The 21,769-nt window shown below is 44.2% G+C and overlaps 1 protein-coding gene across 8 annotated transcripts in view; it reads right to left on the bottom strand.

The window, feature by feature from the left end:
- Positions 1–21,769, bottom strand: part of TRIP12 (thyroid hormone receptor interactor 12) — a 132,207-nt gene that overhangs the window by 30,592 nt on the left and 79,846 nt on the right. For 5 of the 8 annotated variants that reach the window (XM_056564492.1, XM_056564491.1, XM_056564493.1 and 2 more), the window contains 12 exons: positions 19,114–19,206; positions 18,841–19,002; positions 17,599–17,667; positions 15,239–15,404; positions 14,717–14,834; positions 14,422–14,578; positions 10,975–11,128; positions 10,283–10,511; positions 9,291–9,409; positions 8,939–9,143; positions 8,256–8,356; positions 3,355–3,529 (listed from right to left, as the gene is read on the bottom strand). In XM_056564492.1, the coding sequence (XP_056420467.1) occupies positions 3,355–3,529; positions 8,256–8,356; positions 8,939–9,143; positions 9,291–9,409; positions 10,283–10,511; positions 10,975–11,128; positions 14,422–14,578; positions 14,717–14,834; positions 15,239–15,404; positions 17,599–17,667; positions 18,841–19,002; positions 19,114–19,206 (1,748 nt within the window). The remainder of the gene's footprint in view (positions 1–3,354; positions 3,530–8,255; positions 8,357–8,938; positions 9,144–9,290; positions 9,410–10,282; positions 10,512–10,974; positions 11,129–14,421; positions 14,579–14,716; positions 14,835–15,238; positions 15,405–17,598; positions 17,668–18,840; positions 19,003–19,113; positions 19,207–21,769) is intronic. The other 3 variants (XM_056564494.1, XM_056564495.1, XM_056564498.1) reach the window with 1 other exon arrangement.

The following is a 21,769-nucleotide window of genomic DNA, read 5'->3' as shown; positions in this document are numbered from 1 at the left end:
CGACCTGGGGGGACCAACGGCCCTGAACCATCTGGTACTAAAAAACAAAAAAAAACTGGCGTGCCGTGGGGTGCACTGATCCAGCGGTGGAAGGACCGAGGAGACTTGTTCCACAGACAGGATGGCCCACTGAAGAGGGCAGCACCAGAACTGAGCAAAAGGAATGGCTTCCATGGCCGCCACCATCCTGCTCAACACTTCCATGCATGAACAAATGGTCACCGGTTCCGGCCAGAGCAATAGGCAGATCCCGGCCAGAGCACTCCGCTTGTCCGGTGGAAGAAGAACACGAGCCTTTTCGGTGTCAAAGCGAAGACCCAGGAAGATCAGAACCAGAGACTGAGGAGGGAGAAAGGTTGGATTTCTCCCGGTTGATCAACCACCTGAAACTGGTCAGGGTCTGAAGAGCGATGTGGAGACTCTCCCGATTTTGAGCAAAGGATGGAGCTTTGATCAAAAGGTCGTCCAGAAAAGGGAGCACTGACATCCCCCAAGAGATCACCACCACCACAAACTGAAAATCACCTGCCGGAATGGCAAACCATAGAAGCTGTTGGTGTGCCGGAAAAATAGGGATGTGGAGGTAGGCATCCCGGATGTCCATCGAAGACGGGAATTTGCCCTCGTCCATGGATGCAACATTCGGAAGTGCTGCAGGTGCAAGTGCCGATTGAGGAGCTTCAGATCGAGAATCGAACGGATTGTTCCCCCTTTGTTGGGAACGATGAACAGGTTCGAATAGAAGCTCAAAAAAACGTTCAAGGGGCAGAACCGGCACAATGACCTCCTACGTAAGGAGGGTATGGAGTGCAGACTGAAAGGCCACTGCCAGGGCCGGACAGTGGGGATGCTGGGACCAGAAAAAAAACTAAGAAAGAATGAAATTCGATAGCAGTCTGAAACGACGTCCCGAACCCAGGGATCCTGGACCTGCGCGTACCAAACGTCCCGAAAGAGGGACAGATGTCCAGAGAGAAAGGCTTGGGTGGGGGCACCCCTTTAGGCGGAGGTAGGCTTGCGAGTAACCTGGCTTGGTGGAAAAAAGTCCAGAACAGCCATCCTGCTTTATGGAGGGGTGCGGCTTTAAAAGGTAGGAGCCCTCAGAGACTGCGAAAATGCTGGTTTGTCCTGGAAGCCTGAGGCAAAGGACCAAAATGTGCGAAAGGAAGAGGACTTGCAGCGAGAATCGGTGCGACGCACCTTATTCTGAGGGAGCAGAGAGCTCTTACCGCCTGTAGCCTCGGAGATTATTTCATCCAGGCATTTGCCAAAAAGGCGACTGCCAGTAAAGGGCATCTCTGTGAGATTTCTTGGAGGCCGCATCGGCATTCCAGGCCTTCAACCACATTGAGCGGCGATAGCCACCAAGTTGCCAGAGGCAAAGGTCGCACAGCGTGCGGATACCAAAGACGTGGAGCATAGATAATCACCAGCATTGGAGATCTGGAGGGCTAGGTCAGCCAGATCATCTGGAGGAGCCCCGGATAAAATACCTTGGCGAAGTTGGTAGGCCAAGGCTGAAAAGGCCTTGGATACACATGTTGCGGCGAACGCCGGAAGCAAGGACAAGCTGACTGCTTCAAAGGCGAATTTTGCTAAATTCTCATCTAGCTTGTCCACGGGGTCCTTGAAGGAAGTCGCATCAGCCAGAGGAAGAGTGGTGGATTTGGATAAGTGAGAGACTGGAGGGTCCACTGTAGGCGGGGAGGTCCATTTGGAGACCAGGTCCTGGGAAAAAGGAAACATAGCCTTCAGCCGTTTAGACCCTTGGAAGCGTTTTTCAGAGTGCTTCTAGGCAGTCTCCAGCAGGTCATCAAACTCAGCATGAGTATTGAAGACCTTGAGAGAGTTGCGAGTGCAGCGGAAGGAAACTTCTGGAGCTGGGTCCGAAGTTCCAGGGTCCTGTAGGTGAAAGGTGTCCCTGACAGCCGACACCAAACAGTCCAACATGGATGACAGCTCCTTGGACTCCATGTGCGGATCAGTCTGCAGCAGATCTGGGGCCAGACATGGAAAAGAACCCAACAGATAAGTCAGCCATCACAGAGGAAAAAAAGTAACAAGCTCACCCAGGTTCTTGTGTTTTGTAGCAGCTGGAACAGCAGTACAGGTGGGGGTCCCTTGCAGAGGTGTAGGTCCGCTGCAGAGGTGGAGGTCCCATGAGAGAAGGAGAACCCTTGTCCAGATGCTGCGGAACAGCAGCAGTGTGCACGAACAGTAGCGGGAAATCCCTGAAGAGAGCAGCTGGAGGAACAACGTGTGCAGCAGTCGGAACTTAAGAGGAAGGTGCACGTGACAGCGAGGGATCAGCCCCCCAGAGTTCATAGCCTCCCATAGGTAGAAGGACCAAGAGGGAGGAGACCTATGACCTATGCAGCGCGTGCTAGACCAGGAGAGGCTGACACTGACCTTGTGCGTGCGCTAGCTGGGGATTGGATGTGGGGATGGAGAGGAGGTAGGGATACTTACCTTGAAAGATGTCCCATTATACTCGCCTCTGAAGTCTTCAACCAGCCTGGTGCCACCTGCATCATACCAGGATGTAATAGCGGGGCAAGAGGGGACGTGGACCCAGGGCACATGCCTTAGTGCTTGTCGGTGGCTAGAAGGGGTTAACAGTACATACTTTATGGACTTGCCCCTTGCTCGTAAGAGGGGGATCAGGCAGAGCCATGCTCCTGTCGCCCTAACCTAGATAAAATAACAAAAGGAGAGAAAAAAATATAACAAAACTATAAAATAATAAAAAGAAGACCAGGTCTGGAGAGCTCCATGCGTCTGCCTCCTACTGACACTAAGCTAAAACTGATTAGCCGAGTCAGTGGGCGGGGTATATCCTGCCAGGAGGGGCCGACCTATTTTTTGTTAATGCCCAGTGTCAGCAAGATATACCCACGGTTCCTGTGTCCCCCAATAGAGCCAAACAAGAAATACTGTCGTCTTGTCCCTGCAGCTATTGCCTGTGTGCTTCAGTTGGGACAAAAGAAAGGAAGTGTGGGCAGGACAATCAAGGCTCTGTGCACAGAGGACAAGCAGGGCTTGGTGACATGGCCCTGGCTCACACAGCAGACTGATTGACAAGCCATGAGCCTGCACAGAGGCCTGCTTGTCCTGACCTCACTTTCTGCATTTTGTCTCTGCATAGAGACACACACAGGCAAAAGTTGCAGGCACAAGACAGCATTGTTTAACCCAAAAACACACACTGTTTTAATCAATGTATATTAAAAATATATAATATCTACATTAAATAAAGTTTTTTGGAAAAGGACAGTGCCCATTTAACAAAAAGGAAAAACCAGGAAAAAAAAAGAAAAAAAAAAACAAAACAACACAATATGGTGATTATTGTACCTGTTGTTTGAGATGGTATCCTTAGAAGCTGTTCTTGCCAATCCACTAACTCCTGCTGTCCGTGCTGGCTCTATATTGTTGCTATTTGACTGTGTGCTCAACCTGCCCCAGGTTTTCGGGTTTAAGCTAGCCAGAAATGAGGATTTTGGGGACTGTGTGGCCGTTGGGCTTTTTGCTACAAAGATGATAAATGATATGCAAGCTTTACCAGATGTTACAATCTGACTAAACTGCTTAAGGGGAATGTAACATGAAGATAATTTAGGATTTACAAATTTAAATAAAAAGGACACAACACTGGTGTAAGAGTGACATCTCTTATACCAGTCTAAGTGCGCATTCACACCGCTGCCATATCCTCACCATACCCCATTCACTTCAATAAGCCAGATGGAGTCAGCTCATTCTTAGTTTGGCAACAAAACTGATACGGTTAAAAAATTTGTCAACTAGAATCACTAGTTGTCTCTGTCCGACTCTTTGGGGTGAATGGGTTATGGCACAGGACGGGCGGAAAAACAGCAGCAGACTTTTTTTTAAATGCTCTTATTGGAGCCAGCTGCCTTATAGCTAAAATGTTAATTTGTTAATGTTGATGCCCCCTAATTAAAAAGTAGATATTTTGGTTGCATACCTCTGTTAAAAAATGTTACTATTAATTTGAGACTTTAACAGAAAACCAAATCTACATATTCGCATTGCAAATATTTCTAAAATCGGCAACACATACTTATTGTTTTATTATTTGTATAGACCATGCAATAGGGTGTTCTGGATGCTGCAGTGTACGATAACTCATGGTTAGAAAGGTCACAAAAGTTAATAGACCATTGCAGTCTCTAGGCAGAGATGGAGCAGAAAGAACTGATAATAAAAAAGTCTTTGTGCATAATGTCGAGGAGATGGTGGTCCTGATCAACTCCACTGAGCTATCGGCAATATTTTTGCCACTTTTAGGTGCCGCAAACAATTTTTATTGCAGCATCTAAAGGGTTAATACTGGACATCATCCTAATGTGTGATGCTCTGCTCCTAAGCGTGCCTCAGACTGGGTGCAAGGTGTAAATATATGACCTGCATCACCCAGGGGGGGGGGGGAGGTATGTGACAGCTCACAAACAAACTGGCCAACAATGTAATACAAAATTTTAAGATTACTCGTCTGCTTACTCACTTACGCTAGACTGCTCTAAATGTAAGACAGCTAAGTGTCAAGTAGAGATGAGCAAAGTTAGGCTGGGTTCACACTACGTTTTTGCCATACTGTTTTCAATCCGTTTTTCTAAATAAAACCGTATGGCAAAAAAACGGATGGAACAGTATGGGAAAAAAGGAAACCGTATGCGTTTTTAAACTGTATACTGTTTTTAAAAGTGCATACAGTTCAGTCAGATTTTATAGAAAAAAAAAAACCATACGTTTTTGAAAATTTTGTCCATTTTTAATGGGAGGGGTCTTGGGTGGGGACTTTAGGATTCAAATGTGCATGTGCAATGTAAAAACGTATACGTTTTTCCCGTATAGAACCGTATACATGTGCGTTTCCCATTGACGTCCATGGTAAAAAAAACGTATGCGGTTGCAGTACGGTTTTTAAACCAGAGACAAAATCGTGGGAAACTCACATGTATACGGTTCCTTACGGGAAAAACTTATACGTTTTTACATTGCACATGCGCATTTGAATCCTAAAGTCCTAAAGGAACTGTATGCACTTTAAAAACAGTATACTGTTTAAAAACGCATACGGTTGACTTTTTCCATACTGTTCCATCCGTTTTTTTGCCGTACGGTTTTCTTTAGAAAAACGGATAGAAAACAGTATGGCAAAAACGTAGTGTGAACCCAGCCTAACAGTGATTTGATTCATCACAAACTTTTCGGCTTGTCAGCTGCTGACTTTTCCTGCATAAATTAGTTCAGCTTTCAGGTGCTCCGGTGGGCTGGAAAAGGTGGATACAGTCCTAGGAGACTCTGAAAGCTGAATTAATTTATGCAGGCTAAAGTAAGCAACTGCCGAGCCGAGAAGTTCGTGACGAATAGAATCACTAAGAATTGCAATTTTATGGTTATAAAATTTTGCTATGGTAAAATTAAGTATGGGAGGGGGGGCTGGGGCGTGGCGAGGATGAAGATGGACGCACATTAGGACTATTCCCACTCCCTGAGGCCGCAATATAGCACCCGTACCTGCCGGTGACACTGCACCCCTAGATGGGGAGAACCTCCCAGTGCCATCCAAAGCTTCCATCTATCCCCGGCAGTCTTCTGCCCCTCCTGGGGGCATTGAACGCTTCCTATGGCCTCTGCTCCTGGCTGCCCACTCGCGATTATAGGCCCTGCGGAAGGCCTCTGGTCCCGCTCCCTGGGTCCAGCCTGCTGCATTGCCGACAGCGCCGGAGGACCAGAGGGACGAGTCGCAAATGCCGCCACTGCGTGTGCTGCTCGGCCTTCACAACGTGCAGCGGGCCAGCCGCCTCCTGCCAGCTCCTCAGCTGTGCCCTCTGAGCCGCTCCTGTTTGAGCTCGGGACTGCTCTCCTGCTCGTCGGAGTGGAGCGGTGAGTGGCTCCCCTAACCTGCCTCCTGGGGAGATTAAACCTTCAGGTGCCAGCCTGCAGCCCTACTCTTTCCCCCTGAACAGCGGGCTGCCATATTGGGCCTCTTTAGTCCGGGGGTTTCCTTCGTCTACCACCTGCTCTCGGGTACCCTCAGCTGGTCCTCCTACACTTGGACCCCCCTCACCTATGCTTCTAAGTAGTGGGCTTGTGCTGCCTGCCTCCGTAGGGGATTGGGCTGTGCTGTCTGACCCCCCCCCCCGCACATTGCCCCCTGAGCACCTTTTTGCCAGGTCCATCCTGTCTGTCTAACCTGAGCCCCAGAAAACCATGTCTGGACATAAGCTGAATGCAGGGGCCCCACATTTCTCCTCCCAGGGGGGCCCCTCTGTCTCCCCTGAGCCCTCAGTTCCACCTTTGTTGGTGGCTGATAAATCATTGGATGCTTTCTCGGGAGGCAGATCTGGCTTGCTCAGGAGTTCATGCACCCTTGTCCTGCCCCTCCGGACTGCAGTCAGCTCCTTTCCCAAATTTCTACTAAAGAGGAATTCCGTTCACTTATTGCTGAAGTTAAGGATACCTGCTGGGCAGAGATTTCTTACCAAAGCCAAGACTTACAGCATGTTTCTGACAGAGTTGACGGTCGAAGACACCCATGATTCCACCAGGGCCTATACTGCTCAGCTCCAATCTACAATTGCTTCTCAAACAGAATTTCTCAGTGATCTTCATACTCATGTAGAGGACTTTGACAATCGGGGGAAGACGTAATAACATCCGGGTGAGGGGGTTACCTGAAGCGACACGTGAGGAGGATCTCCATGTGACCCTAGAAGCTATTTCCAACCTTATTCTAGGTGAGCCCCCTTCCCACAAAATCAAGCTGGACAGAGCCCATAGGGCCCTCCGCCCCAAATCTTCCACTAGCAGTCCCAGGGACGTTAATTGTTGTGAACATGATTTCCAGCTTAGCCCCTTAAGGACTCAGGGTTTTTCCACTTTACATTTTTCCTCATCACCTTCTAAAAATCATAACTTTTCAATTTTGCACCTACAGACCCATACGAGGGCTTATTTTTTGCGCCACCAATTGTACTTTGTAATGACATCAATCATTTTACCACAAAATTTAGGGCAAAACCAGAAAAAAAAACTAATATTTGTGGGGCAAAACTGGGAAAAAAAAGCCATTTTCTAACTTTTGGATGGATGGTGGATTCGGTGGATTCCGATTCTACGCAGTGCACTCTTCGGTAAAAATAACACCATGGGGGAGATTTATCAGAACCTGTGCAAAGGAAAAGTTGCCCAGTTGCCCATAGCAACTAATCAGATTGCTTCTTTCATTTTTAAAAAGGCCTCGTCCTGAACAGGCAGTCCCGAACAGCTCCGCTGAGCTAACCGGCAGTATTTTCTCCCGGTTTTGACCCCACAATCAACTTGGATTGTGGCGTCTAAAGGGTTAATACCAGACATCAGCCCAATCAGCGATGTCCGGTATTAGCCGCTGGTCCTGGTTGCAGATAGTCGGGTATGATAGCCGGGTATGATTAGCCGCGGGTCCTGGTTGCAGATAGTCGGGTATGATAGCCGGGTATGATTAGCCGCGGGTCCTGGTTGCTTGCCGGGTATGAAGCACGTGCAGTTCCTGAGCACACTTCACACAACGGGAGCCGGACGTAAATATACGTACTGCGTCGGTAAGGAGGCTAGCATGGCCAAAGCCAGCTCTTTGCGGAACTTTGGATTTTGATGGGGCTTCTATCCAGTTATATCAGGACCTGTCCTGGCTCACAATGCGGAACAGTCGGATGCTTCAACCCCTTCTGGCAGTTTTGCGTTCCCACCAAGTGCCTTACAGGTGGAATTTCCCATTTGCTCTCCATGTCCGTAGAAATGGATGCTCTGCAGTCCAGCGATCTTTCTCCGACCTCCCCACCTTCTGCTCTGCTTTGGAATTGCCTGTCCCTCAGATGGAGGATTGGGACCTGACATCTCCCCCCTGTCTGGGAGCATGTGTGCCCCCCACCTGTCTGGACAGAATCGTAAGTCTGTGCCCCTGGATCCTAGGGGCTCTCCTCAGGCTCCCCCTTGAGTTTCTGTCCGAGGACTGATGCTCTCTTATTGGTTAGTGCTCAGGGGCTTTAATTGGCTCCTGGTTCTCTCCTGCAACTCGTTTAGGAAACAAATTTAAAGGCTACTCACTAGCCATTAATATTCACCATTGCAGGTCACATGTAACTACTGCTTTATAGCTTTATTAGCATTATTTTATTAACATTAAGAAGGAAGAGTGAAAACCTCAGCATTACTTGCCATTTATCAACAAAGAATACAACTCGTACCTTGATTGTCCGCTTTGTCTTCATCTCTAGGCGGAGAATATTTTGGCCTCCTTGGCCCACGTTTTGGTAGCCTCTTTCTCTTCAAAACATCACTGAGCCGACTAAAGCAAAGAAAAAAATTATTAATTACACGATATGCAGTGAATGTTATCCAGTCTATTTCTCATTTTACTTCTTTAGGGTATGTTCACAATGAGGAAATGATGAGGAATCATTTCAGGCAGGAAATTTTCAGGGAGGAATGTGATGCAGAATTTTAAGGAGGAATTCTGGAGGAGGATCAGTACTACAACCACCAATGGGATTGCTCTCAATTCTCCTTTAAAAAATGATTGCATAAATTCCACTTTAATACTACCCCAAACTGATTTAATCAGGAAAAATGACATCAATGGCCTTTTACCCATGGATTCTGCCTGAAGAGAAATGATCACTCTTGGCGGAATAGAATTCAGTTTTGAAATTCTGCGGCAGAAAGATCATTAAGGTCAAAGGAGCTTTAATTTAAGGTAGAATTTCAGCAGAATAAGAGAGCGGAACACTCTAGTAAATTCCTCAGTGTGAACATACCCTTACATGTGAAAGCATAAAAGTACAGTGTCTATCTATGCTGTGGGCCATTTGTTTAAACAATTTACACATTACAGCTTTATTCCTAAAACAAATAAGCAAGGTTTTCTTACCCTTGTGGGCTAAGATCTAAGGAATCATCTCTGTGCTGCAGGCTTGGAGACCCAAGGTCAGCAGCTGCATTTCCAGCCGCAGTGCCAGTTCCAGTGTTTATGGTAGCTGCACTTGCAAGAGAACCAGAGCCATTGGTGCAGACCTTTGGAGGACTTGTTAAAAGTGTTTCAGATTCAGCCAAGTTCTTCACTTGATGCATGACACCTTAAAGCAGATTTAAAGAGAGCCCAACAAATTCATGAATAATAGGTGCAGAAAGATATCTACATAAAAAGGTAAACAAACTAGAAGAAATATAATTCAATTCCACAAACAAACCATAAAAGTTATAATAAAGAAACTGAAAATTACCTTCCCTCCTAAAGTACACGCTGAAAATATCTGGCAATTTTTGCATCAATATCTCAGCCATCTGAAGAGCTCCAACCACTATTTTAAGGTCCTGACTTGACAACATGGATGCAATGTGACTGAAAAGAATAGAATCCAAAACTCTTAATTTAGCAGTTAATATATTGGCGAGCTATAAAACAGTCAAACATCTGGCGCATTGATTATTGGTAGAGATGAGCGAACTTACAGTAAATTCGATTCGTCACGAACTTCTCGGCTCGGCAGTTGAGGACTTATCCTGCATAAATTAGTTCAGCTTTCAGGTGCTCCGATGGGCTGGAAAAGGTGGATACAGTCCTAGGAGACTCTTTCCTAGGACTGTATCCACCTTTTCCAGCCCACGGGAGCACCTGAAGGCTGAACTAATTTACGCAGGATAAGTCATCAACTGCCGAGAAGTTCGTGACGAATCGAATTTACTGTAAGTTCGCTCATCTCTAATTATGTGGGATCTGAAATTAGTAAATTTTTCCCTACTATTTTTCAATAGATGCTTCCACAGAGCTGCTGAACTAAAGGGTTTAACTATAAAATCTGGTAAATAAACTCACTGTTAACCAGCAATATAAAAAAAAAAAAAAAAAAAAAAAAAAAAAAAAAAGAAATAAGGAAATATGCTATAAGGCTTCAGTAGACTAGTGCAGTGTTTCCTAACCACGGTGCCTCCAGCTGTTGCAAAACTACAACTCCCAGCATGCCCGGACAGCCAACGGTTGGCTGTCCGGGCATGCTGGGAGTTGTAGTTTTGCAACAGCTGGAGGCACACTGGTTGGGAAACGCTGGACTAGTGAACCCCGAACAGCAATATATAACTGTGGTCGAGATAACCAGTGGGAAGCACAAACAAACCCAGGCTGTAACAAGACCAGTAAGTAAGTAATTCCTTAGCAACTGAATTTTTTTGCGGTTAATAAACCCAAAATAAAAAAAAAAAAAACAACAAGTCTTACCTGGAAACAGCATGGTTTTTTAAAACATCTTTTAGGAGCTCAGCATCAGCAAAATAAATTATCCTAAGAATTGCTCTAAGGCACTTGTGTCTGACGGCGGGTCCCGCTGAAGAGCTATACACTTCATAAAGCACTCCAAACAAGGTCTTAATAAAAGACTTCGCCAGCTCAGGGTCCTCTTTCATCAACTGCGCCCTGGCATCATCTCTTTTTAGTTCAGAATGACCACCTACGAATATAAAAAGGTACAGCATCAGAAACTGGCTGTGCCATAAAGGCAAAATGATCTTTAGAACACAGAATGCTTAAACAGATGAAAGGAAATTAACCGCCGGACATGACAAATTTTGCATGAACGAAAAATCTATTTCAGCACACTGAAATCAAAAGCAAACAAAACAATACATATCTTGAAAAAAACAAACAAAAAAAAACACACACACACACACACACACACACCAAAGAGACGCCAGTTTGTTACATAAAACAAAAATAGAACATAAACATAAAATGCTTAATCAGTCTACAAAAAAAAAAAAAAAAAACAAACAAACAAAAAAACACTACCACCTGAACATATACCTTAGGAAATCTACTGTGATCAAATAATTAAAGTATAAACAAAACATGTTAAAAGAATATTGGAAAAGGAATATTTAGCAATAATTCAATGTAACCCCCAGAATACTTACTAGTATTAGCATTGGCTAAAGGGTTAGGTTTTCTCTGAATGGCGCGTGCAGTTCCGGTATCCTCGTTGATTTGCTGCATAGAATTAAAATCAATAGTATAAACACGCCCCAGTGTAGACAAACTTATTTCATCCTCACCAACCTGATGGGCTGCCTGAGAACACAGATATAAAACAGAGATAATCCTTGAATAGAAAACACATAACTTCATCACGCACAATGTTAGACCATGTTTTGTCTTCTCTGGGTGATTAAATTCCTTAAATTAAAAATAAAATAAAAAAGTAAAAAAATATATGGCACAAATACGCGTCCTATTCTACTATGATTCTAATATGGATATCATGTGACCTGTAACTCCCACATGCTGTATAAAACCGATGTGGTGGAAAACGGCAAGACATTCTTTTAATAATTTATGAATATGCCTCTAATTATTTTTTGTCTAATGTAAGACATTTCTGCTATTAAAAATAACCAAAACATATAGCTCAAAATTTACAAAACATATCTGTATATATATGAGTAGGGGAAAGAAAGACACATACAATGACATGTCCAATTGTTTTTATTAGTACAAAACCCTAAAGGAATTTAAAGGTTTACAGCTCTGGGTTGGTTCGATAAAATGAAATATTATGTATGCTATATGCTTTCTATAACATTCAAAGATGCCTAAGTGCAGAATAAAAGAAACTATAGAGTGCCACCTACAGAAGACAAAACATGGCCTAATGTTAATTTTGCTGCTGTACCTATACAGACCTGCAAACAGCACAACTGCATATGGATGACTGGCTTAGCACCACAAACACATTCATTTGCCACAGAAAACTCACTACTGAGCATTTAAGGTACACAAAAAACTACCGTAATAAAAAAAAATAAAAAAAGACACATACAAGAAAGCCACTTTAAAAACTGTATTATAGAATAGCATTAAGAGAAACTAGTGAATAAATAGTGAAACCAGCAACCTTGCAAGGTCCTGATCTCATGCGCAGACAGACAAAAGGAAAAGCAAATGCCAGGTTACCCGAGGTCTTGTTTAAAGAGTACCTGTCAACAAACCATATTTTTAAACTAACAAAGTAATCTGCAAGTCAGAACGAGGTTTTGATTTTACACGTGATAACTTTATTAATGCTCAAAACTGCCCTATTCTGACCCCTATAACTTATTTTTATTGTACATTTTAACTCCCCATAAGGGAACATTATAAGCAATTATTTTATAGCTTACAGTTTAATGCTAAACTCATCAGGACAAAGCAATTGTGCCACTGCCTCACCTTTTATTTTAACTTTAAGAGGCAGTGATCAGCATTGAACATGGCATCTAAAAGGGTTAAAGGACAAACATCAGCATGATAGTTGATGTCCATCAAAAGGATAGAGTCCCAGGTACTAATCAGGTATGAAGTAGGGATCGACCGATATCGTTTTTTTTAGGGTCGATACCGATAACCTGTGGAGGTTAGGGCCGATAGCCGATAACTTATACCGATATTCCGGTATAAGTTATCGGCTATTTATCCCCCCGCGACACCGCTGCAGATCATTGATTTAAAGCGAGCGCTTTAAATCAATGAACTGCAGCGGCATTTGCGGTGCCATAGACCGCGGCCGCCACCCGCTTCTCTCCCCATGCCTGTCCGGGGGTCCTCCTGAGTCCTATCACTGCCACCGCCCCGCGCCCTCTACCGCCCCACAGTGCCGCGTCGCACCCCCCCACCGCACCGGCCCCATTGCCTCCCCCATCCCCGGTTTTATAATTACCTGTTCCCGGGGTCCACTCTACATCTGGCTCCGGTGGCGTCCTACTGAGCTGTCACTGTGCACACTGACGTCGAGTCACGTCACTCGTCATTGCGCACAGCGTAACGCAGGACGCAGCAGGAGCCAGAAGTAGCGTGGACCCCGGGAACAGGTAATTATAAAACCGGGGATGGGGGAGGCAATGGGGCCAGGGCGGTGCGACGTGATGGGTCGGTCGCGGTGCGGGTTGTGGGCGGGGCATTATCGGCGAGGTAATTGCCGATACCGATAATGCCCAAAAGCGTGGATTATCGGCCGATAATATTGGCCAAACCAGTAATCTTTCGACCCCTAGTAAGAAGTACCATTTAAGTCATGTGTTGGCAAGGGGACTTATCTAGTGTGAGATTTGTAAATGAATATATATATATATATATATTATATTATATATCACAACATCTGAATTTCTTCTAAAAAGCAAAATGATATGCGATCCAAGCGCATGCGTCATTACTATTAGTGGGTAAGGAATACTTCAAGTTACCTGACATGCACAGCGCAAGCGCAGTAGATGCCCACAAGCAGACAATAATACAAGCTACTGGCAGTACAGTGTAGCGCAGGCGCAGAAGATAGATGTAAGTAGAGAATAACACAAGTTCCCGGACATGCACGGCCCAGTATATACACGTACGGAGGAGTGAGATTACAAGGATGATGATGTCATGGGAGCTGATAGGTGAGTATCAGACAGATCAGATATCTTGAATTAGGATTGGCCAGGCCTGATGCACAAGCTGATGCACTTGCAGACACATCACAACCGGAGTATATATAATGGTGGAGTCCCGATCATGCAGCCATTAGCCGCACTCCCTTGAAAAAGTCAGCGTGGACTGACAAAACGTTGGGGTTCGGATGGCTAGAGAGTGATTTTTCTTTAATCAGCAGCCGCTACTGCCAGTAGACAGATTTCACTATGCATCCTCAGTCATAGACCCATATATATCCACAGAGATACCTATGTGTATATGGATGCATTGACATAATAATCCCCTTTGGGGGTCACCCCAAAAGGTGGTTGTTTACGAGTAAGCGAGAACGCCAGACAGAGAGAACGAATAGCAAGAGCTTTGCAAACACACTTATGGTGCAAGATCGTCTTGAGCAGTTACTTAAAATACTGTTCTACAATACAATGTTAAAAGTGGCGCCAAAAGTTCAGCCTGAAATTCACTAATCTGTTATTTTATCTTTGCATATTGCATTCAACTACACCATATTCCTTTCACAGAAATAATTATGCCACAATACATGGGAAAGATCTGTTTACATAAAAAAAAGTGAAAAGGGTATGTAGCTGGTGACAAAGGGTCAGGCAAAACCCTGCTTGCCAAACATTTCATGTAAACACACACATACACACTCTATTGATACATATAAACCAACACATACTGTAGATCAGTGTTTCCCAACCAGGGTGCCTCCAGCATGGAGTTGTCATTTTGCAACATCTGGAGGCTCCCTGGTTGGGAAATGCTGCAGTAGATGCTAGAGATTTTATGTTGGTAAATCAATGATAAAATCTGCAGCAAATGTAATATGTGTGAACATACTCTTATGAAAAGTATTTTAAAAAAACATGCTTTGACTTTAACAGACAATACAGACTCCATGACAAAACAGTTACCTCTATGATTCGACTGTCAATACGGCTGTATGGGTGCCAGAGCCCGCGATCATCCCTCCATTGCCAAATGGCCCCGTCTGTGTTTTGAGCATTTCCTTTCTTTAACATTGTATCAACAGCAAATATTCCTTCTTTTGGTAAACACGGCATCAGTTCACTGCAACAAATGTGGTATTTAGGTTATGTTATTAGGTATGTTATATATGTATCAATAGAAAATTGAAATGTTTATCATCAATAAAAACCATAACATCAAAAAAGATTTAAAAAAGGTGGCAGATGTAAATATACATACCATATAAGTGAAGTCAGTTCATACAACTCTTGGGGACTCCTAGGGACCAGGTCAATTTGCTCCAGGCAACTACCATTTGAGGCCCCACACAAAAGGAAGTGAAGAGTTTCTGCTATGTCTAAAAGAAACAAAAAGTGCATTTACAAAAATGTGTGTAAGATATTGCTTACACTTTGTAGTGCAACATTTAAGGGTAAATTTAAACAGGACAGAACTGTTCTGCATTTTTTACTGCAGATTTTGAGAAGCTAATATCGGGTTACTGCGCGTTACTGAGATTTTTCAAATCTGATCTACATGCTGCAGACTTCCATACAGGAAAAAAGGAACACAAATTTCTAATATGTGTCATGGTAAACCTAATGATGATCTATTGAGGATTTTATGTCTTTCAATGTAGCTAGGAAGAGAAACTGCATTAAAACAATATTGCAGATGTGGCTTTTGCTGCGCAAACAACAACATGTGGTAAAATCCATACTACACGTTTTTAGATCTGTGTGGAACTAACAAGGAACGTACTTTGCTTCATGAGCTGCACGGCCAGCGTGGGGCAGTTAGAACACATCAAGGAGAACATCCTGACTACCATGATGAACATGCCCGAGCTCAAAATCGGTGGTGTCACTACCAAAAGTTGCTGGATGTTGGTGAGCAAGTCTTTGGAAGCCACTTGCTGAAGAAGGTTCTGTATCAGAGAAGAAAGTAAAACAAGATATAAAAGGCCAATTCATAAACACTTTTTAATCAACTGTTAAAGGGGTTGTCCAGCATGTAAATCAGCTGTTTGAAGGGCCATTGTGGTCATGCACCACTTCTACTAAAAGTACAGTGACTGCAAGTAAACACTGCTAGCTGATCAGCATGGGTGCCATGAGTCAGGATATGGCTGATAACCCAGAGGACAGGTCCTCAATTTTTAAAAGCCAGATAACCTCTTTAAAAGCATTTTTCATAAACATAAAAAAGGAACAAATAACTAAACTGCGGTAAAAATTCACAATGCTGCAAATACACTTCTAAAAAGATAAATAAAGGGAACACTAAGATAACACATTCAAGATCTGAATGAATGAACTAATCGTATGAAATATTTTCGTCTTTACAAAGTTGAATGTGCTGACAAAATCACAAAAATTATCAATGGAAATCAACTTTATCAACCCATGGAGGTCTGGATATGGAGTCACACTCAAAATCAAAGTGGAAAACCACACTACAGGCTGATCCAACTTTGATGTAATGTCCTTAAAACAAGTCAAAATGAGGCTCAGTAGTGTGTGTGTGGCCTCCACGTGCCCGTATGTCCTCCCTACAATGCCTGGGCATGCTCCTGATGAGGTGGCGGAAGGTCTCCCGAGGGATGTCCTCCCAGACCTGGACTAAAGCCTCCGCCAACTCCTGGACAGTCTGTGGCGCAATGTGGCATTGGTGGATGGAGAGAAAAATGATGTCCCAGATGTGCTCAATCGGATTAAGGTCTAGGGACACTCCAGCCACATGAGGTCTAGCATTGTCTTGCATTAGGAGGAATCCAGGGCCAACGGTACCAGCATATGGTCTCACAAGGAATCTGAGGTTCTCATCTCGGGAACCTAATGGCAGTCAGGCTACCTCTGGCAAGCACATGGAGGGCTTGGAAATGCCACCCCACACCATTACTGACCCACCACCATACTGGTCATGCTGAAGGATGTTGCAGGCAGCAGAACGTTCTCCACGGAGTCTACAGACTCTGTCACGTCTGTCACATGTGCTCAGTGTGAACCTGCTTTCATCTATGAAGAGCGCAGGGCGCCAATGGCGAATTTGCCAATCTTGTTGTTCTCTGGCAAACGTCAAACGTCCTACACGGTGTGGGGCTGTAAGCACAACCCCCACCTGTGGACGTCAGGCCCTCATACCACCCTCGTGGAGTCTGTTTCTGACCGTTTGAGTGGACACATGCACATTTGTGGCCAGCTGGAGGTCATTTTGCAGGGCTCTGGCAGTGCTCCTCCTGCTCCTTCTTGAGGAAAGACAGCAGTAGCGGTCCTGCTGCTGGGTTGTTGGCCTACTCCACGTCTCCTGATGTACTGGCCTGTCTCCTGGTAGCACCTCCATGCTCTGGACACTACGCTTACTGGCACAGCAAACCTTCTTGCCACAGCTCGCATTGATGTGCCATCCTGGATAAGCTGCACTACCTGAGCCACATGTGTGGGTTGTAGACTCCATCTCATGCTACCACTAGAGTGAAAGCACCGCCAGCAATCAAAAGTGACAAAACATCAGCCAGGAACCATATGAAGTGGTCTGTGGTCACCACCTGCAGAACCACTCCTTTATTGGAAGTGTCTTGCTAATTGCCTATAATTTTCACCTGTTGTCTGTTCCATTTGCACAACATCATGTGAAATTGATTGTCAATCAGTGTTGCTTCCTGAGTGGACAGTGTGATTTCACAGAAGTGTGATTGACTTGGAGTTACATTGTGTTATTTAAGTGTTCCCTTTATTTTTTTTTGAGCAGTGTACAATACAAATGTAAAAAATCTTGTGACACTTAGGTGAAGTTTTACTGAATATTTTTTTCTATTCAGTAAACATGTAATGCAATATCCAGTATCAATGTCTTAAACCAGTTAGGCATCCCAACCCCCCTTTTCCAAATCTTGCTTCCTATGTAGGAATTATGTGTAATGTCTATCCACACTAAACTCCTCATGCTCCAAAACCTTTCTTATTCTGTATTGTGAATTGAGAGAAAGGAAGTTCACAAGTACACCATAATGTATATCTAGATGTAAGGCAGACTCGAAAAAAAAATTATTAATATTATTAATAAATAAATAAAATTATTCATTGTATGCAAGTCCAGATCCAGCACCAATGAATGCTTACCTCTTCATGCTGAAAATTATCTACCAGACGTGCAAAACAGAGGCAAGTGCTTTCAACGGATTTCTTATCCTACAGTGTGGGAATAAATAAAATTATTATCAGGTATCATCTCAAAATGAAATAAGAGTGGTAAAGAGACAAAAAGATGTCCTAAAACCAGTGTGCCTTGGAAAACCCTATCCAAGACAGATTAGTTTAAAAAAATCATTTGGTCAGGATTGTCAGCATAGGGAGGTATGAAGCAGCTGTGTTCTTTTATAAACTGGTCAAAAGGTATTAGAAAGGTTTTCCCATAAAGGACAATAATTACCCATCAGCAGAAAAGCTGATAAGTGTCTAGTAGGTGGAGTTCGACTGATGGGACCTCTGCCAACCATGGTTAAGTACAGCACTCTGCCATCTTTTTCAGGCCCATAGAGTTAAATGAAGCAGTAACTTGCTTTTTCATCCGCTTTACTATTCAACCACGGGGTCTTGGGACTCCCATCCTCCTAACTGGTGGGGATCCTAACAATCAAACACTCATCTCTTCATGTAAGCAGTAGATGGATAACGCACTCACCACAGGCTCTGTAGAAAGCTTCAGACTTTAGTATATAAAAAGTCCAACGATGCAGGTACACAGGGAGCTGGTGGTGGGACAGGTGTACCTGTATCATTGGACTTTTTAAATGCTAAATAAAGTCTGAAGCTTTCTACAGAGCCTGTGGCGAGTGCGTTATCCATCTACTTCTTACATGATATGCTACTGCCAATATACTCTTTTAAGGGATAAGAGCACCTCCTTAGCTATGATTTATTGAACGAACAGGTACCTGTGCTGTATACTTATGCTACGAATAGTATTAGTGGTGCCAGACCTTTAGTTTTTCTGGTCTAGAAACACTCATCTGTTGTCCTTCGTGGACAAACCCCTTTAATGGAATATTCCCCATCTCAAAGTGATTGAATGTCTCTTAACTGTTTGAATTCTGATCTCTGGGTCCCTATTAATCCTGAGAATATAGGGGCTACAAGGTATATTAATGGAAATGCAAATAAGCCTTTTTACCATCAAATTATATTTCCCATGAATGTTTACAAAAGAATTCCACTACATTGCACACACATTTGCTTTAATGGAAAAAAAAAGTCTTCTGGCCAGTGGGAACCTTCTTACTGGTCAGAACCATTTGGCTTTTTATAGCAACCAACAGGTAGGGATCCACTGATATACATAAGAACTACAATAAAAAGTCTCACCTGATGTGTTAATCTCTGTGTCAGCAGCGGCAGAGAATCAGCAACAAAGTGAAACTCATCTGGACTAATGCTCTGGCAGCAATTCGCTGCTATGGCTAAAGCGTTCCTCTGAGCATTGATGCTGAAGAACTCTAGATATAACAGGCAGTCGGCAAGTCCTCCCTGGGAATTGAGAATTCATCATTGGATTTGCACATATAGACAAACAAAACTGCAAGAGACATAAATAACTGTAGGTTAAAGAGTTGCTGCATCTTCTGCAGTTGTACTTACAGCCTGTAAAATGGCTTTACTGTGCCTGCGGGATAACATTTCTAAAGCAGTGAGAGCCTGTTCTGCTACATCAATGCATTGAATGACTTGCAGCTGAAAAATGCAAAATAAATCAAATAAATCAAGGAGGTCATTCCTTTATATATTTTATTTTTATTCCAAAAGATTTTTCTTTTAGGCTCCTTTCACACTGAGCATTCATCCGTTATTAAGCATCTGTTTTCTGTGTAAAAACGGACGAAATAACAGGTGTTAACGGCTGAATAAATATTCATCCTTTATGACCCGTTATAACATCCATCATGTACGGCCGTTTTAACACCTCTGCCTACAGACTCCCACAGCCACTACTGCCACTACTACTGCCACTACTACTGCCACTACTACTGCCACTGCCACCGCCGCCACCACCACAACAACTACTACTACAACTCCCATCATGGAACAGACTTCTATCTATAATGGGATTAGTAGTTCCCCGGCTGCGTGAGTCTGCCGTTGGCTGGGGAGGCTACATTAGTGTTTGTACTACTACCCCCATCATGGAACAGACTATTCCATGATGGGGGTTGTAGTACAGGGGCTGAGGGATTGATCGCACCGGGTCTCACTTCTGAGACCCGATACGATTAGAAGTTATTAAATAGGGGAGCTGTCGGCATGCTACTCTCCCCTGCGATGTATTTACTTTTATTTTTAAATTCCCTGCCGGGAGCCCTGAATGGCCGGTACTAAGGAGAAATCCAGGGCTCCCGACAAGGTTTTCAAATAGAAGCGCTACGGTGGGGAAACATATATAGAATCGCTTGGACGGGGGGGGGGGGGGACGGGGGGGGGGGGGGGCAGCGCTATGAATGAAAAGTATTTCACAGCAGCGCATCTGGCCGACGCAATGTGCTACTGTATCTGCTGGCCAGATGCGCTGCTGTAGAATACTTTTCATAGCGCTGCCAGGGGCTTATGATCTCACTGCAGAGGGAACAAAAATAAATGTGCTGCTTTGGGGGGGGGGGGGGGGGGGGGGGGTAACATATATAGATGCGCTGCGGGGGCAATATATATAGAAGCACTGTGGGGGTCAGATATATACCCCCCCCAGCGATTCTATATATCTTTCCTTACCACAGCGCTTCTATTTGAAAACCCCGCCGGGAGCCCTGAATGGCTCCTCAGCACCGACCATTCAGGGCTCCTGGCGGGGAATTTAAAAATGAAAGTAAACACATTGTACATCGCAGGGTTGCGGACCATGCCGCCCGCTCCCCTGTTCAATAACTTCTAATTGCATCGAGTCTCAGAAGGGAGACCCGGTGCGATCCATCCCTCAGCCCCTGTTCTACAACCCCCATCACGGAACAGAGCCTGTTCTATGATGGGGGTTGTAGTACATACACTAATGCAGCCTCCCCAGCCACCGGCAGAGTCCGGCAGCCAGGGAACTACTACACTCATCATGGAAACAAGTCTGTTTCATGATGGGAGTAGTAGTAGTCCCTCAGCACTGCAGGAGTCTGCTCATGTCACCACTTCTGAGCATGCTCAGATATTATAAATCGGGTGCAAACGGATGCCATAAAGGCTCATCCGTTTGCCATAGACTTCAATGTTAAAAATAATGGCCATTAATTTACCAGTTTCTTGTGACGGAAGAAAAATTAGTACATGTGCAGTTTTTCTTCCGTCACAATTAACGTCCGTTATTCATGACGGGCTATAACGGGTCATAACAGATAATCAAAAAATCCCATAGACTTAAATGGGATTTTGTAACTGATGTTTAACATCCGTTTTTAAAGCTTTTCTAACGGACGTTTATAACTGGTCTTTTAACGGATGAATTTTATAGTGTGAAAGCAGCCTTAGAGAATTATACAGAGCAATGTACAACATAGAACAAGTTTGTGTAACCCACAGTACAATTACACAGCATAAAACAACAACATAGGAATGAAAGAATATAATTCCGCCAGGATATCAGGCGGCAAACAGCACAAAGCAAAACTTATCAAAACCTGTCCAGAGGAAAAGTTGCCCATAGCAACCAATCTGATTGATTCTCTCATTTTTAACAAGGCCTCTGCAAAATGAAAGAAGCAATCTGATTGGTTGCTATGAGCAACTGCACCACTCTTCCTCTGCACAGGTTTTGATAAATCTCCCCCATAGAGTCAGTACCAGGTAATAGGCTACTAGCCTAAGTGTCAAATAACATGTCTCCTCACCTTGGTATAGAAAGGGAGGTAGGTAGTATATTCACCAAGTGCAGGGTGGTGGACAGTGAGTGCTGGTTGAGAAATCCATTATGGTGAGAGTGCACTATAGAATATGTTCTCTCATATCCACAGGAGATATTAACCATATTTATTACCACGGTTAGTGTAGGGAAGTGGTCTTCAACCTGCGGACCTCCAGATGTTGCAAAACTAGCCGTTGGCTGTCCGGGCATGCTGGGAGTTGTAGTTTTGCAACATCTGGAGGTCCGCAGGTTGAAGACCACTGGTGTAGGGGGTTCTACAGAATTCTACTTTCTAGTGATAAGGAGCTTAGTGGACATCAAGGTATGTGTTACTAGAATCCAGACCTGTGCCGGTACTTGGTCTAGATCAAGTAGAAGGAAGGCTAAACTAGGTGAAAGGACAAAGTGGGGTCCCATGAA

The sequence above is a fragment of the Hyla sarda genome, chromosome 3 (genome assembly GCF_029499605.1).
Source record: "Hyla sarda isolate aHylSar1 chromosome 3, aHylSar1.hap1, whole genome shotgun sequence".
In the NCBI taxonomy this organism is placed as follows: Eukaryota; Metazoa; Chordata; class Amphibia; order Anura; family Hylidae; genus Hyla; species Hyla sarda.
The sequence above is the reverse complement of the archived record's forward strand: the minus strand, read 5'-3'. Positions and strand labels throughout refer to the sequence as shown.